The sequence below is a fragment of the Coturnix japonica genome, chromosome 1, assembly GCF_054131305.1.
Source record: "Coturnix japonica strain WE chromosome 1, WE-NBRP24, whole genome shotgun sequence".
Lineage (NCBI taxonomy): Eukaryota > Metazoa > Chordata > Aves > Galliformes > Phasianidae > Coturnix > Coturnix japonica.
The window spans coordinates 30,248,265-30,266,389 of record NC_140663.1 but is presented as its reverse complement, the minus strand read 5'-3'; the positions used below and the strand labels follow the sequence as shown (position 1 = coordinate 30,266,389).

Here is an 18,125-nt window from a genome sequence, read left to right as displayed (position 1 = left end):
CCTTGACCATCCTCTCTGCTTGCTCCTGGAGGACACCAGCAGCTCTCTCACTGCTTTTCCCAAGGGCGCTGTTCTGAGATCACAGAGGGCATTAATTCCTCTTTTCTGCTTTAATCTCTACCCAGAATGTCTTTGAGAGGGAACCATTTAAGGCCAGAGAATTGGCTAGACACCATCCCCTTTTCACCTCAGCCATTTATTTCCATCAGCAGGCAACTGCAGTGTGTGTGAAACTGTGAGCTTCATTTACAAGTATTTAACCACACAATCTCTCCAAGCAGGTACGTAATTAAATTTCCTAGACTTTTTTATAATGAAATATATGTGTGTGTGTGTGTGTGTGTGTGTTTAGATCCACATACAGAAAGGACAGCAAACTTCAGGTTTTTGAGCTCCAAGGGCAAGCAGTTAGTTTATAGTCCAGAGTATAAACCTATCTGACCAGTCCCTGTCAAGACTACACAGGTTGTTAGTAAGGCATTCCTCTCCATAAGTACCACAAAGTTCCAGCAGTTCTCTGTAATCCCATCACGTTTTCAGTGGACACTCACTGTATGGCTGAGATATCCCCAAATACATGCATGCGCTCTGGAGATATGCGTTTTGCTAACATAGCGTGATGCAAAATCAACTGGTTTTGCATACCATGTGATTTTCAAAGTCATAATGTAGATAAAGCAAAAGCAGGCTTCACTGGAGCGCTTATCAGCGTGCTTCTCACTGAGGACTGTTCCGTGACAAACATTGTACGCCTACGTTAACAAATCCTGTGGTGCAATAGGAGCAACTCTGTAAAGCAAAGCAATTTTGTACAGCGCCAAGAGCCTGGAGTCAGTGATATAAAGACTTCAGTGGTTTTACTTATGGCAGTCAGCCTCGTTCCTGTGGGCTGAATGGTCATCATTGGCTGGAGCACGTCACAGTGCCCTTCACTGAGACTTCAGCAAACAGTTTAATTTCAACCTGAAAGGTCTGTGTGCTCTAAGTCTGCCTGCTGATACAAACCAAAACAAGGTTAAGTGAGGACGATTGGAAGACTTGCTTCCAAAGCACGCTCCGAGTGTAATTAAAACCCTACAGACTACACTCCATCTGCAGAATGCCAGAATAATTTTGCAGAATAATTCAAACTATTTTTTCCCAGAGAAAGCTCTGTGCCGGTCTGCAGCACAGTCAGCAAGCCTAGCAAGGGAATGGAGACATACTGAAGCTTCAACTGGTTCAGGTGAAAGTTCAGTGGCTTAACACCTTATTAAGTGTGGGTGGACTTTTGTGGATGAGGAAAGGTAAATCATCTGGAAATGGATGATGGGAAGAGCTAATTAGCACAGTGCAATTTTTACCAAAGCACTAAAGAGTTGCAAGGTTCTTTATCACTGTGTGAACCTCCTTCATGGAGGATCCCTGCCTTCCTGCAGTCACGTGCTGCTTTGATGCATACACTGAGGAAGGTGCAGGGAGAAGATGCAGACACTGAGGGTGAAATACAAGGTGAGAAGCAATGTGGTGGTCTAAGTGAAGGGAGTACATCATAACAAATTGAAGCTGCTGGGGAATTTCAGGAAATGTGAAATTACTGGCAGAGAGGCATGACGAAACTACACCAAACCCAGTCAAAACCTGAAACATCATTTAGTGGTCACAAACAGCCAAGCCCTTAGCTCCGTTCACAGTCCCACAGCATTCCATTCAGCAGTACACAGCACCTGGGTTTTCCAGCTCGCTGCCAACTGCTCCATGGCAGAGCTGACAGCCTAACAGGCAGCCCCAGCCACAGGCTCTCACCCCAGCACACACACCTGCTCTGCTCCAGCCACCTGCCTTGGGCAGCCAAACATACAGAAGAAATACTATTTAGTGAGATGATTCTCAGCAAGCTTAGCTGATAACTGATTGGAGGAGCACTGACCCATCTGGCAGCAGTCGCACTGCAAAACCATAGTGCTGCTGGCCATGCTTAAGTGTGACATCACTCCCAAGCAGCTGGGTGAAGCAGGCAGACTGTGCTTCATTACAGAGCTGACAAGAGACAGCAGTAATTACACAAACATGAGACCTATTACCTGACCATCGCTGTCAGATCCATGTAAGGTGCCATGTGCAGTGATGCAGTCCATTAATTTCCCATTCCGCCGGCAGCCCAGGTGCACCAGATCTCGGCAGTGAGCGTGGCATGTGTATTTGCAATCTGCAACACGCACGCAGACAAAAAAAGAAGAAAAACAGAAGTGTTTAGAAATGAAGTTGCTGCAGGCAGAAGCCCGGAGTGAGGCGCATCCTGATTTGCTGTGTGACCTCCAGGAAATGGCGCGCTGCCTCGTCTGAACCTCCCTGTAAAAATAGGTATCACAAAGATGGAAAATCATTGGAGCAAAGGAGACAGCCCTGACATGGTCTCAGCAATGCGTGTCTCTGGCGGGATCAGGGCTGCCCTCATGCATGACACTGCGCCACACACTGTTTATTAGCTATCATAATGCAAGCGCATGAGGGTTTGTTCTCAGAAAAGACACAACATTTCTGATTTTTGACATAAGTACAACCACCCTACAACCACTATCACGTAGCTTTATGCATTTTAAGCAAGGTTCTCTTGAGGATGCACACAGGGATATTGAAAATGGAACGAGGAGTTCATCCGAAGCCGTAGTTAACCTGCTAAATCAGAAAGCTGCCTTCAGGAACAACTCAAAGATGTCACTTGCTGGCTACCAAAACCTGCCGTGATGGACACTAGAAATATAAATCCCTAATAGAGGCAAATGGCCCCATCTCTAACAAGAAAGCAGTCGATTCTTACTGCTTCGGCATCTCAAAGGGATGAATCACTTTAGTGGAATTTGGTTCTGAAGCCTTGTTGCATCCACTGTTATTATAAGTTGGGCAGAGCTCATTATACCACCTTTGTCTAGCACTGAATGTCGCTCTCTATTTTTAGACTCTGTCTTAAATTGTTTATAATTTTGCCAAAGAGGAACCACTTGTCCTTAAAGTTTCCATGCTGGGGAATATCACGCTGTTTGGTTTAGGACATTTTGGTTAAAACAATTCAGCCATTTCCAAGAATGACTGTTGGAGGAAATGCTTTGATTTTCCCAAAAATAAACTACTCATGCAAATACATGTTGGTTTTTTTACAGAGCTTTATACCATTCTTGTTTATAGGAAAAGATGAATTCTGGGTGGGATTCTTTTTTATTGTTCCCTTGTTCCCTTTCAAAAATCTGTTTCCCATATATATATTTATAATAGATTCCCATTGCAACTCTTGAAGGATAAATCCCTCTAGGTTGTCAGTTACAATCAATACTCAGCAGCAGTGCTACAGGGCAAGTCAACAGAGCATTGCAGGAGCAATGCTGCTCTTCTTGGCTATGGACTGGATCTTTAGCACAAAAGTCAGACTCTTAGGGCATCAGCAAATGGTTTATAGCTAATCACTGGGCAAGAACGGCCCTGTTGGAGCATTACTCAAAATACTGAGAAAAGGCTCTACCCTGAAGTTGACCGGTTTCAACTACATACAGTCTAAAAGACCATTATAGTTATATGAATTTCATGGAAATCATCACCAGGTTGAAGAAGAGAGACCAAACTAACATCCAAGCTCAGGGCAAGGTTGGCAAAACCATCATGCAGGTGTCAGACATTGGCCAAACAACTCCTACGTGCCTCATGTTGGCTCGGGAGGAGGCTGCAAGGATCAGGGCACAAATCTGTATGAAACCAGGCTTTGTTACTCCAACAGCTTTCTGCTGTCATGCAAACAAATACAAAGAGCATGTGCCTATTCCGAAGGCTCATTTTCACAAATAATATTAGGAAAAAATCTCCTAGCTAAACAGCGCTCAAAACCAGGATTACTAATTAAGTTAAGAAACATTATCTCTCAATGCTATTTTGTTTGTCATTTATATTCATTTTAATTTGTGAGTCCGTAATGTCATTTGTAGGACAAGCCCATAATTTCCTGCTGGCTGTTATAGGCATAATTGCAAAAAAATGTGAAAGCTTCTTCTCTGAAACTCTTGATCATAAACTAGATTTTAATATAATGACTGTAAGTTCAATGAGCAAGTCAAGAAAAAATAAATATTTCTTCCTAGCATGGTAATATTTACAGCCTTTATTACTATTTATCTTAGCTTTAAACACACTATTTTACTGCATTCATGGCATACAACATTTCACAAAGGTCCAGGTAGCATCAAGTTAAGACTAATATCCTCCTTTTTTTGTAATCCTTTGTTGGAGTATTCTCAAAATTACCATCAGTTCAAAAATCAGCTACTATTCTGAAAATGCTGTTTTGATCACCAGATTTTGAGTTGCCATATTATTTCTGCTCAGAAAGCAATCGGAACCAGGTGTTGCTTCCTGACGCAGCCTGAAACAAATGCAGTCCTTTGAACTGAAAGGTGTACAGGGGTTTAAACTGTGTCCAGCTGATAAAAGCACCCCCAGACATGTAGAAAAGCTAACAGGTTTATTTTACTAATGCTCAGGCTGTCCTGTATGCTTAAGTTATTTATTAAAGTGCCATAACGCTGCATAGTGAACATGTGTAATTATCCTGCATCCTTTATAAATGCAAAGCGTGTATTTATTAAACATACAAATATTTTTAAGATTGCGTTGGCAACTACTGAGTCATAAAGGAACACAGTATTTATTACCACGTTGCTACCAGAGTTGTAGCAAAAAAATAACTTAGAAAATTTTAAAATTATATGAAATGAAGGCTGCTTATATCCTGCCTTCATAAGGGTCTACTGTAAGAGCTGAACGCATCCATTTTATGTGATTGGTCCCTACCTGATGTTTGGGTTCTCTTCATCTGACACTTGATTTGGCCTGATAGCTTGTAAATAGATGTTTGTATGAGTGGCTGTGCCAGGCTGCACAGCGGGGAGGCAGGCAGCTCAATGGCTGCTCCAGCATCAGCCCCTGTAACTGAGTATCAGTGGGTCAGGCAGAGGTTCAGCAGCAAAGCCTCTCACTCCTGCTATGGTCTTCTCCCCTTGCCCAGAAAGTGTGTGCATGTGCACACAAGTTCTGTGACAGCCCAGACAAATTTGACTTTCAAATAGGTATGCAAATGTATGCCATGCCACAGTGACACATCACAAGTTCAAAGCTGAATTTATGTTTAGGTTTGTATTACTTATCAGCTGCAATAAATTGAAGAAGTCTTTACTAGAAAGCTTGAGGAGAGTGCACAGCTTGGTTCTGCTACTGCGTGTGATGGGAGATTAGACAGTAAAATTATCTCTAATTGATAGCCTGTGGCTTTGTTCCCAGCTATCAGAGGAGACATTACTACTGTGATTGCACACAGAAATTATGCTTGTAAAGCTTCTTGGAAAAATATCCAAACTACGTAAGATGCTTACGGCTTTACTTCTTAATCTGTTTGCAGCCAGCAGGTCACATAAGGAAGGAGAAGAAAGATCAGTATTTCTTCTGCAAGATAGAATTCATTATTTTTCTACAATATTTTGACATCCACATCTCACGCTTTGGGTTGGACCCAATCTATGTTGTGTTCTGCTTTTTGCTGATGCTCAATCTAGTTAGATGCCAAAGAAAGTCGGCACCACACAAGTTTCTCTAGATGCTGCGGTGGAATGAGCAGCATTATTATTTGCAAAAATGCCCTTTGAAATTGTTGAGTTCCCCCCAGCTTTTGGCGCAGATCTGTTATAACTCTTTTCATACATCTGCAATTCTCTTTATTTCTGATTATTTCTTTATTTATTATCATCACTCATCATCAGATCTCTGTGCATGTTTCCCTGTTGTGGAGCTAGACAAGGCTCATTTCACACTGCAGTACAGAAAAGCCCCACGTTCCTAACTCCTCTGAAGTGGTATCCATCCACAATTACTACTTTTCTACATAAGCTCTTCTAATCTACAGTTTCTCAGTAGACTGCTTTCAACAGACACATGGGCCACAGCAATGGCCACTGGCCACCAGGCCCTACACACATCCCATAGACAGCAATTTTCCCAGGCACTGACAGACCATAAAACTGACTTGACTAACTCCCTAAGGCAACGGCCCAAGAGACCTGCTACTACAAGAATGAGACAATGGAGCCATCTTGTTGCTGGAGTGGCACCAGGGGGCTGAAGAACACCAGAAGATATAACCAGATGGGCTTTCTCCTTCAAGTAGACAAACAGTGCTGCTGGAAAGCAGACATTCTCTCTCATCCAATTCCTGCTTCACACAGATGTCACAGCCCCACTTGGCAATAGTAGGCAGCAAGCACAAATCCAAACAACACAACAATTTCAAAGTGCTGGTGCTAAAAATAGGCTTCAAGATTCAGAATTTAAGTCATTTATATAACTTTTTTTTTTCTCCAGCTATTCTAGAATCCTCATCTTTTGCTTTCACATAGCTGGCAAAAAACCATCTGGATTACAATCTTCCATTGTCAAGGAATAAAAAAACCACAAACAAGAGCCTCTCACACACTCATTCATTGGTACTTCTAATATATTCACACATTCTACTAGTTAAATCTCTAAAGTGTTACTTGTTGTAAAACACTAAAACTGAAGCTAAAAATCAAAGGAATATGACTGCAAATAGGTAGCTGAAGTAAAAGAGTGAAACCAGGATCTGTTTGTAACTTGGATGACGCTGTGTCAATACCAGTCTGTGAGAGTTCATCATCTGACACACTACTCCTTGTGTTCAATACTGACTCAATGAACAGGATCATTTTGAACAAATGAGGTCATACTGAAAAACTAAAATGAGTTACTGACTATACCAGCATAATTCTTGATGACATGGGATATATCAGTATCTAAGTCTTATATTATGGCATAAATCCAGTACAGACATGATACATCAAAACATGGTCGGTTTAATTGGCTTCTATGAAGAGAAAAAAATGACATGTTTATGTATGACACCAAAGTTACTTCCAGTGTTTTAATGAATATCTGAAAATAATGGCATTCCTGAAAATTCATATCTGATACCATCGTTTGATTTATATCTTTCCTACTTTAGATCACAGAAATAACTCCAGATCCTGAGCAATATATCAGCATTTCAAGGCTCCTCTCCAAAACAGGAAATTATTAGGAGATACTTGAACTTTGGTTTCTATCCAGTGCTCTCAGCGAGTCAAAATGAGCACTCTGGAAGTTCTTCTGTAACATTCACATGAATTTTGCAAGGTCTCTTTACTAACAGTTGTCACTTCCTTGTGGCTGTGAATGTTCCAGCATTGTGCAACCCCAAACATTTACATATACACTGATTAAAAGTGAACCTAGCAGGCCTGCAGCCCCACCTGGACCTGTCACAGCCCCATCCAGGGTCAGAAACTCTGCCTGGGAACAGGACGAACTCCTGTAACCAGCTCACTGTGGTACCCAGTGACTACAGGCCAGGCCTGCTCGGTCATGTATTTGCATACATTTGGGCCTCAGCAGAAAAGGGGTGCTTTAACTCTAACAAAACAGTTCTAAAAGTTCACCTGACTTTTGTCTGCAAAGTGCTTTTCCAAAGTAGAGCTTGGCTATTGCGGGGAAAAAGAAAAAGGAAAAAAAAGAAGACTGAGAATTTTCAGACAACTGTTTACCACCTGGGCAGGCAGTAACCAACCTGACTTTGCCACACATGACATGTGTGGAGCAGGAATCATAGGCCTCTCGGGGAGAAGACATGAAAACTCCAGATTGAAAACTCCAGGAACAGATGAGCCATGGAGGCCAACAACATCCATCAGCCTGGATTTGTTCAATGGCCCTGCAATCTGTGAACACCCAGAGCACATCCCTGACCACATGCATCAGGTAGCAAGTAATCTGGTAGTACATTAATTCAGCCTCTCAACAGCAAAACAGGAAGGAGGGACTGGTGTTTCAAACTAAACAAGCTAAGCTAGAGTTTCTTCAGATTCTGCCACGGGTACCTCTATAAACAATGGTGTGGTCTGTTTTGGAGCTTTAAATGTCTTTTTGAGTGTGTGTATGTGTGTGATTTTATCTCAGCCTGGATTGTGCTTTAGCTTTGTATGGTCAGCACCAGACAGAGGAGTTGCGTGGGTACGGCCATCTGGAAGTTGGGGGCATGCTGAGCAGGACCGCCATGGCAGGGCAGCTCACCCAAGAACTGGCAGCGGACGTTGCCATCTAGCTGCATGTTGTGGAACTGGGATAGGGGAATTCTGAATAGATGAAGTGTCTTTAGTAGGTCACAGCTACCAGGTAAGAGCGTTGGCAGCAGCCACAGAGAAAGCCACTGACCTCTGAGGGAGGACTGCACACCTTCATGCACGTAAAAACAATGTGTGAGATAGGGTTAATGCCTATCTTGAGATACTAAACTTTACAGTGGCTCTTCAATATTTCAAGTCTTTGAGCATTGATTCCTGAGCGATTCCAGAACACAAACCCTAATGATTTACTCCAGAGCTATTAAAGAATAGCTCTGGCAAAGTCAATTTAATGTGTATGCAAAGATCATCTGTATTTTTCTCAACATGGCTATCTCAGTCTTGGGTCCTCCCCCTTTTCCCAGTGCTTCCCCAAAGTCTCCTGCTAAGATTTGCCATATGAAGCTCTTGCTCAAAGCTGGGATTCCATATTATCAGCCCACAAACAGAGCAGTGCTCCTCAGAATTCCTGTGCCTGCTCTGAGCAGATAACGCTCTGTGTGCAGTCCTATTTGCAACCACCACCACTCCAGCTGCAACAGAGCTCCTAATGCTTGCCAGACCACACAGAACGGAATACATCCACTTCATTCAATCAAGGAAGGCTTAAAACATAAATTCTAAACAGCAGAAGAACTTTAAAAGAAAAATGCAAAACAAGAAAATACAAGCTTGGATTATATTTACTACTCAAAATCTCTCTGATCTATTTTAGTATCACAGCCAACTTGAAATCTGGCTTTAACTTCCATGCTGCAGCTTTAAGCTTGCGTCTCTTGTTTCAGCCTTCTGCTGGAATGGTCCCAGCTGCTTGCCTTGAGAAACACATCTATGGGCTCGAAACGCTCCTGCAGTAAGCTCTGAGAACCAAGCACCAAATGATGATGTGGGGACTGAGGGTTTTCAACCACAGAACCTGCTCCTCCCCACGTACCTGGCTGGTTTTCTGACATCCCCTTCTATGGACACTGTTCAAAAACAGAATCACAGAACAGCTCAGGATGGAAAAGACCTTTAGACCACTGAATCCAACCACAACCCAACCATACTACCCTGACTAACAACCCTCTGCTAAACCACATCCCTGAGCACCACATCCAAACAGTTTTTAAACACATCCAGGGATGGTGACTCAACCACCTCCCTGGGGAGACTATTCCAGTGCTTAACAACCCTTTCTGTAAAGTTTTTCCTGATATCCAACCTAAACTTACCTTGGCAAAACTTGAGGCCATTCCCTCTTGTCCTATCACCTGTCACCAGTGAGAAGAGACCAGCCCTGCTCTTGCTGTAAGCACCTTTCAGATATTGGAAGAGAGCAATAAGGTCTCCCCTCAGCCTCCTTTTCCCCAGACTGAACAGCCCCAGTTCCTTCAGTCTCTCCTCGTAGGGCTTATTCTCCAAGCCCTTCACAAGCCTTGAGCAGGTCTTCTTTGGACCTGCACCAGCACCTCAATGTCCTTTCTGTACTGAGGTGCCCAAAACTGATCACAGTACTCGAGGTTTCACCAATGCCGAGTACAGGGGCAGGATGACTTCCCTAGTCCTGCTCATCACACCATTCCTGATACAAGCCAGGATGCCATTGGCCTTCTTGGCCACCTGGGCACACTGCTGGCTAATATTCAGCTGACTGTCCATCAGCACAACAAGGTCCCTTTCCATCAGGCAGCTTTCCAGCCACACCTCCCCAAGCCTGTAGGGTTGCCTGGGGTTGTTGTGACTAAAATGCAGGACCCAACTTGGCCTTATTGAAACTCATACAGTTAACCTCGGCCCATCCATCCAGTCTATCCAGGTCCCTCTGCAGTACCTTTCTCTGAATGACTGCATCTCAGAATGGCTTGGGTTGAAAGGAACCCCAAAGAACATCTAGTTCCTACCTCCCCAGACAGGGTGAATAAGTTCATACTTATCCATAAGTTTATGCATGGAGCTCCCAAAACCAGGAAGACCAAAGACAATGTTGAAGTCCCTCACTCAGTGCGGCCTGGATAAACAGGCAGATGAGGCACTCCAGATCCCAGAAGCCACATTTCCTCTGGCATCTCTCTCAGAACAGACATCAAAAATCATGAAATTTTACATTCATTGAGTACCTGGCTGGGTGAGTTTCTGAACTGAAAATGAGATAAAAAGGTAAGAAATTGGTCCAAAGTATTTATGCAGTCCCAATATCTGTCATGCTGGAATTTCTGGACTTCTCTTTGCTGTGATTGCTAGTCTATTTCCAACACTGAAAGAGAAAAATAATGGGAAGGAAAAAACCTTCAACATCCAAAAATTTTTAAACAAGTTCATTTTTCAATCTGAAAACAAAGCGTTTACTCTAGTGCCCTCTATTGCTGAACGCCCAAAATGCACAGTATAAAGTTAATTCGCAAATTGTCTTTTGTTGTTGTTGTTTGTTTTCCTTTTCTATTAGAAGAAACTTGACAAAAAATATGCGTTGGTATGAAAAGTGTGGCTTAGGTGTAGCTACCCACCCTGCCGAGGAGCTATGAGCTCACAGCCAGGCCCAAGTTACTTAACTCCCTCTATGTGGTTCAGTTGGTGCAATGTGAAATCGGGAAAAAGAAAAATCAAACCCATCAAACAACAGGAAGCCTAACTAAATAATTGTTATGCTTGCTCAGCAAACCTGTGGAGCATTCTGTAGTGGTTGGTCATTTCTTAACACTGAATGCAGCCCAACTCCAAGCATGTTTCTGGATGCTGAGGTATCAGGCTTTACTGTTACATTCTCTCTTTAAAAGAGTAAATTCCTCACTGCTAATTTATTAATGTTCTTCTGCAAAAATGACAAGCTCACAGCTTTTATTTCAGTTGTTATGGGACATCATTCCCACCTTGATAATGGACCTTGAGACATGTATCTTGGGGAGGCACTGTGTTTAATGCACACAGTTGGCATCCTCTTCTCTCCTGGTTGTCTTACTACAAGCTACCACAGAAGCAAAAAAGACAAAGCAGCAAAGAGCAATGACATCTTCCTACTGCTATTGTTTGCCATTGGCAAAGGAAAGAAAAGTAGCAGTAGAAAAACAGAAAGTAAAATTAAATCTTCCAAAGTACCTCAAAGCCCACACCAGGCACAGACTGTAACAGTAGTTCCCGGTGACCTTAACATCCCTCATGCATTGCAGATATTCACATTGCTGGTCCTGAACCACACAGAGGTTATGCCCGTGAGATGAAGTTCAGTCCCTGAAGAGATTTGTTTTTTTTTACTTTGCATTTGTAACAGACTTATGAAGGCTTTAGTAAATCTCAGGGTACCAATCAGGACCTTCCTTTGGCAGGGTTATAAACCATGTACTGAGGTTTCTCTTGTTCCATTTAAAACTGGTGCGGCTAAGGAAAAGAGAGTTTAGTGAGACACCACATTCACTTCATCTAACTATCTGATAATTGGGATAAAACAATGTGTGATGCAATTAGTAAATGCCATGTGACGTGTATGTGCTGTGACTTGTGACCATTACAGACAAAAATGTACCATTACTGTCTGGACTCCAACAGAATGGGTCTTGCCTGAAAAAGTACAGACTCACAAATATGAAGCAAACTGAACAACTATTTAATGGATGGAAGAACACCCAGAAATTAAGAATAGTGAAAGAGGCTGTCCTGTTCTGCAGCTTGTATTGGTATTTCAGCTGAAGAACACAAGAACAGCTGGATTAGAGCAAGGAGCCACCCAGGCCACTATCCTGACTTGGGAAGAGCCTGTGAGTAGGTGCAGAGGGAGCACACATGAGAAATAAAGTGAATTTTGAATGACATTTCCTCTTTATGACCTGCTTTCCTCCGGCAATCTGCAACTTCAATGAGCCAGCGGTTGCATCTGCATCTGTTTATTTAATATCCCTTTGTGGCTCTTTCCTCCACAAATTTATCTAATCCCTTGTTGAATACGCTTACACTTCGGTCTCTCAAACATCCTGTTAGTCAGCTCTCCAATTGAATTACGTCTATGTGCACGTATGTGAAAAAGTAATTTGTTCTAAGCCTCTCATGTGGCCAGTTCATGGTGGGGTAATGACTTCTGATGACCACCTCCCTGGGCAGCCTGCTGCATTGCCTGACTTCTCTCTTGGAGAAGAAGTATTTCCTAACATCTGACCTGAATCTCCCCTGGCACAACTCGAGGCCATTTCCTCTTGTCCTCTTGCTAGTTATATGGGAGAAGAGGCCAACCCCCACCTCACCACAACCTCAGGTACCTGTAGAGAGCAATAAGTTCTCCCTTGAGCCTCCTCCAGACTAAACAATCCCAGCTCCCTCGGCCATTCCTCATAAGACTTGTGCTCCAGACCCCTCACAGCTTCAGTGCCCTTCTCTGGACACGTTCCAGTGCCTCCATGTCTTTCTTGCAGTGAGAGGCCCAAAACTGAACACAGTACTCCAGATGTGGCCACACCAAGGCTGAGTACAGAGAGATGACCACTTCCCTTCTTCTGCTGGCAACACTTTCTGATACAAGCCAGGATGTCATCGGCTTTCTTGGCCACCTGGGCACACTGCTGGCTCATGTTCAGCCGAGTGTCAACCAAGTTTTCCAAGTGATGAATACTAAACTATAAGCTACTGTTCTGAATATGCAATTACAGTGTTTTCCTTATATATTTTTGTACATATTTATCAACAATGAATTAAGTTTAACTGACCCATCACTCAGCATGACGTGTTTCTTCCACAGCCGTTTGCAGCCATCTCTATAGTATCCCAATGACCTGCAAATACCAACATTTGGCATCCATCCTCTTTATCGCTTTGCTGATATGCATTAAATATTTTGTACAAAATAGAGCTTGGAACAGTTTCACAGTTTCCTCTGAAGCCAGGTAAGTGCACTTATATGCAATTTGTACAAGAAAAATTGCACATATACTTAAAATAAAAAGAGGTAGCGAAAGTACATACGGAGATGGTTTTGAAAAGAGGACCAGAAACTAAAACCATGTTTTCACAACACAAGTGATTTTTAAATGGCATATTTCCATTAATAATCTATGTATACTTATACGAACTTAAATGAACACAGGCTATAAAATGAGGATTGGGAACCTTCAGATCAAATGAGTTGAAGTGTCCAGAGCAGATGAACAAATAGGAACTGAAAGAACTGCATCCAGTCCTAACACAGACAGAAAACCTGTCTGCATGATCCGACTGTAAAAGGCTAATGTATTCTACCTGCTTCCAACCTACAGTGCCATTCCATCCCTAGCACTATGTAAGTAATAGCCTTGAAGTAGGCATTTAGGAAACAAACACAGCAGCCCAGACAAGCTGGTTCCAAAGTTTTGATCCCCCACCCTAGTATGTCCTAAGGAGATATGACCTTGGGTTACTGGATTCATGCTACAGAAGTTCACCTTGTCTGATGCTCCATTAGGTTTCAATATAACTGATCTGCAAACACATAGATGTCCACTGAGACAGTGTCGTTCTGCCCACACTCCCAGATGCAGTTAATTAACCCTTCAAATGATGCTCACTAGCTCAAACTGTAGAGAATCATCACTGTCCAAGAGCTGAGAATAAAGATTTTCACATATTGGCTTTGGCAAGAAATGGCCAGCAAAGTCTTCCATGTCAGGCTACTTTATCTAACAAAATAATAGGAAGCATTTTTCATCTTTTCATGTTCATTACCACAGAATATTATGGCAAGTTTGTTTTTTTTTCTGAACAGGTCTGAAATCTGCTTTTTTCTGCACAGGACTGAAAAAGATTGTAAGGGTTTAAGTCAATGGGTATCACAAGGTTGTCTCTGCTTGGGGTTGGCATCTGTTGCTTCCAAAGAAACTACAAAAAACAATTGTGGGATCTGAGCCAGAAACTATGTCAAACTAATCTGTAATTGGTAATAATGAACTTAAACACTGAAGCAAGATGATTTACATCTCTTTCAAAGCTTTTCTTACAGCTTCAATTCTCATATGATTGAATATTCTTATTCTTCCAGATCCTCTTTAAATCTGGTTACATTCCTGACCTCAGCAGCATCCCCTGGTAATGAGCTCTACAATTTAATTACATTCTGAATTAGAAAAAAAAGAAAAAAAAAAAAGTAAAGAAATTTCCTTTTACCTACTTTAAATTTGTCACCCATCACTTTAACCCTCTGCTATAAAATAGGGAGAATAGAAGCAACTTGTCTGTTGTGTCTTCATTGACCATAGGTTTCCATAGTTTTATCTAGGCTCTCTCTAATGCCGCCATCTTGTCACACAGCAACAACATGCAGTGGATGCTGGTGGGACGGTTCAGCCTCTATTGCTGTACCACCAGCACCCACCCCTGATGTTGTGGGCCAGCATGACAAAATGGGAGGCATTATTCTTGATGCATCCCTTGTAGCATATTCTGAACTACATCTAAGATATTATTTTAACCTTTGGTAAGTAATTAAATCAAAAATAGTTACTGAGCATTATCCTAGAATTTTCTTCCATCTTTAATGATGCGTAAAGGGCAATAATCCATAGCCAAATCATCCATCCAAAGAGGCTGGAAACAAAGGACTTTTAGGATTAGAAATCTAGTTCTGCTTTCACAGATAAAACTTGTACCAAATACAGCTTTCTGCAAACAATCATGTACAGCAGTACTAAACTCACCATCACACTTAGAATCTGTTTTTGTACGTCAGCAGATTTTGTTTCTGGACAGGAAAAGGAGACAAGAGTGACTGAAGTAGAATGAAAACAAATCTCAGCAAGAGGCACATTGCCCATCTCTTGACTCAGATGACAGTTGATATCGCAGTGTCTATGGCAAGATGTACTACAGAATGCCATCTCTACTCTTCTTTACACGTGCAAATCGTGAAAGTTTCTTTCTTGTTGTTAAGACATTAATTTATTTGTTAAAGCATGTCTGAGAACTATCAGTGAGTCTTATGGTGAGCTTTAATTATTAGCTGGGTTTTTCATCCGTGGAACAAGGCTAGCAGAGCACAATTATTTTGCTGGCTCATCCTGGCTGACCTAACCGGAAAATCCTGTTAGTGCCACCACAGAAACAAACGCTGACAGAAAAACCACAGAGGCGGAGATAAAGCTGAAAAATCTAGGATTATGCATAGTGAAGCAAGCACTCTGTTCACCATGCTGGTGATGGAGCCATGGCACAGGTTGCCCTGAGGCTGTGGTGTCCTTGGGGATCTTCTGAAGCTGCCTGGACGTGGCCCTGGGCACTAAATAAAGGCAGAAATGCTCATGGACTTTGGTGCAGCTAAAGTTTCATACCACATAGTGGCTTTGTGAAGACCAAAAAGGAATCATCAGTGTAGACACTATCAGTATCCACTCCTCTGTGACAGAAGCACTGAGATTTCAGCCTCCATTTATTATGCTGATGTGTTAGGAGGACTGGAGATAACCAATATTCAAACAGAGGCAACAATTCTAGCCTTAGTTGAGGAAAACTTTGCCACAGTCTTCAGTGAAGTGGGATTTCCCTCTGGATGCCTGAAAACCACAGACACCTTCAGTGGGAAAAAGCCACATGTCAATTAGATATGTCATTTAGGCATGTAGTCCAACAGCATTTCTGTGGCGGATATCAGACTGTTCAACTTGTCCTTTCTGTCTCAGGTTCATAAATCTGTGATATGGAGCGCAACACTACAACAACAAATATTTCAGCTGCAGAACTGCTCCGAATCCCACCCCATGCAAACAGAAATGTTTTATTAATGCTGTAATACTTGCAGAATTGACAAGATGACCACTTCAATCAAAACAGTCCTTGTCAAAAGAAATTCTGTCTCGTATAATTAGACCTTTAAAAATAACAGAGTAAATTCAGCTTCCTAAGCTGAAAAAGTGCCCATTTCTCCCGACTCCCTGAGAACACACCTCAACCCCAGCTTTTAGGCAATTCTGAAAGGACACAGCCATCTTTGGGCTTTAGGACTATTTAAGAGGATGCAAACACCTTCCCATTAGGAGTGGACAAGGATCAAAGACTGAATTGTCTTTAGAAGTAATAACTTTTGCTAATTGATGAGCTGAGTGGTACTTCATTTTGGCTGATAAAAGGAGTATTAGGGACAGAGCATCACTGCCAAACACAAGCCCTCCCCCCATTCCTCATTGCTTTCTGTGAACAATGACACAAAGCGCCAAGTTATCTAGTCACCTTTACCTTCACAAAGCCTTTTAGATAAATGAACAGGTAAGGCACTCTGAAATAATTTTCTGGCGAGTATTTGAGGCATATCAGAATTCCTGTGTGAGTGAGAAACAAGGTCTGTAAAACTGGGATGCCGAATATCTCCAATATGACTGCTAATATGAATAAATCACAAGGCTGCGAGAGGATTCTCCTTCTGAGCAAGCCTAACAAACCTTCTGTTGCATCTGCAAAATATTTTTACAGTTTTACCTAATGGGCCTCGGAGAACGGGAAAATGCAGAACCGTGCTGGACTGGGAAAGTTAACCAGCTGAATGGAAGAAATTTAGTTTTCTCTTTGAATTTCTTTCTAGTGGGAAAAAAATGAATGCCTTAAGAAGTATAGCAGCAGACTTACCAGTAGACTTCCAAAGGAGTTTTACTGTCCTTCTCCTCGAGCTGCCCAGTGATTTGGGAAACCGGTAAAAGAAACGTGCTATCCTTCTGATGGTTTTGCTGAAGTCGCTTCTTATGGCCATGTCTGAAAGGGCTCCACGGCTACATCAGGAAGAGCAGGAGCACGTAGCCAGACTGCGAGAGGAAAGCCCACGAATGCCCGCACGCGGCACGCCGGCTCTGAGCTCAGCCTCAGCCACTGCGTCTCGAGACCACCTGTTAGTCCTAAATCCCCTCCCTCCCAGTCACTCAGTTTAGAGCCCTTTAGACCTCCCTCTTTACGACAAGCAGAGCTATATTAATAGATGCTCTGGCTAAAGAAAGACCAACGCTTCACAGCCTTAACCTGGTCCTGTGCTTTCAGTGATGTTAAAAGAGGACTTCTTTTCCACAGAGGGTTTTTGGAAGGTTCATCTCCAGCTACCTCTTCTAGTCTGTAAGCAAATCAATTCTAAAACTGATAGCCTAAGTCCCCTTTAAATGCCCTTTATTTAAACCAACAAGATTTTATCTAAGTACCTTGGAAACCTGAAAGTTTTTAGCGACATGTTGAACAGATTTCTATAGATACACAGCTTTTTAAAACACAACTTTTACTCATAATGGATTCTAAAGTAAATGCAACAGTCACATCATTCACTGCCACAGTTCGAATCAAGCATCTATTAACATTCAGTTATCCAAACAAACTACCAGTATGTCAGTAGTCAGACTGCATGCTTCAAGCAAGATATATACTGAACTGTAAACCCGGAGATGCAATGAATTAATATACCCCCCGTAACTGTTTTAAAACAAATAAAATATACATTTATTTGTATAACTCTGGCATATGCATTCTAACAGCGAGACAATTCGATTGCTTCCCAAGCCCAGTACAATCTCAGCTGTGTCACAAGCTTCTCTTCAGCTTCTCACATTTAATTTGATTTTTTTTTTCTTCTGCTGAATCTGGACAGCAGAAAACACTGAATACCAAAACTAATGTCATTATTAAACAAAGATCCTTCTATCTCAACCTTTAAATGACAGTAAGGAAGGGCTCTGTTACATGAGCTACATTCACAGTATGCAGTTAATAACTTTTCTAGAATTCACTATGTATTTCTCTACGCTAAAATAAGTGTTTAGCCCCATTTTATACACTGGACATTTTTAACATACTGATAACTTCTCGAGTCCAAGTTAGATAGATTGCATTTCCTCTGCTCACTATGTCTCCAAAAACAAACATTTCCACTTCAGCTGGATCTGCCACAATTCTTCAGCCAGTGTCAGTGGAAGAGCAGACGGCAGAGTTGGAGCTGCCAGACTCATCTCCCCACCCCGCCATGCCAGCAGGAATTTCACAGCA

At 42.2% G+C, this 18,125-nt stretch overlaps 1 protein-coding gene across 1 annotated transcript in view; it reads right to left on the bottom strand.

Annotated features, from left to right (window-relative positions):
• Positions 1–16,953, bottom strand: part of RASSF3 (Ras association domain family member 3) — an 80,266-nt gene extending 63,313 nt beyond the window's left edge. The window contains exons 1-2 of the mRNA XM_085514369.1: positions 16,734–16,953; positions 2,064–2,188 (exon numbers count right to left, since the gene is read on the bottom strand). Of these exons, the coding sequence (XP_085370495.1) occupies positions 2,064–2,188; positions 16,734–16,854 (246 nt within the window). The 5' untranslated portion in view covers positions 16,855–16,953. The remainder of the gene's footprint in view (positions 1–2,063; positions 2,189–16,733) is intronic.
• Between the last annotated feature and the right edge of the window lie 1,172 nt (positions 16,954–18,125).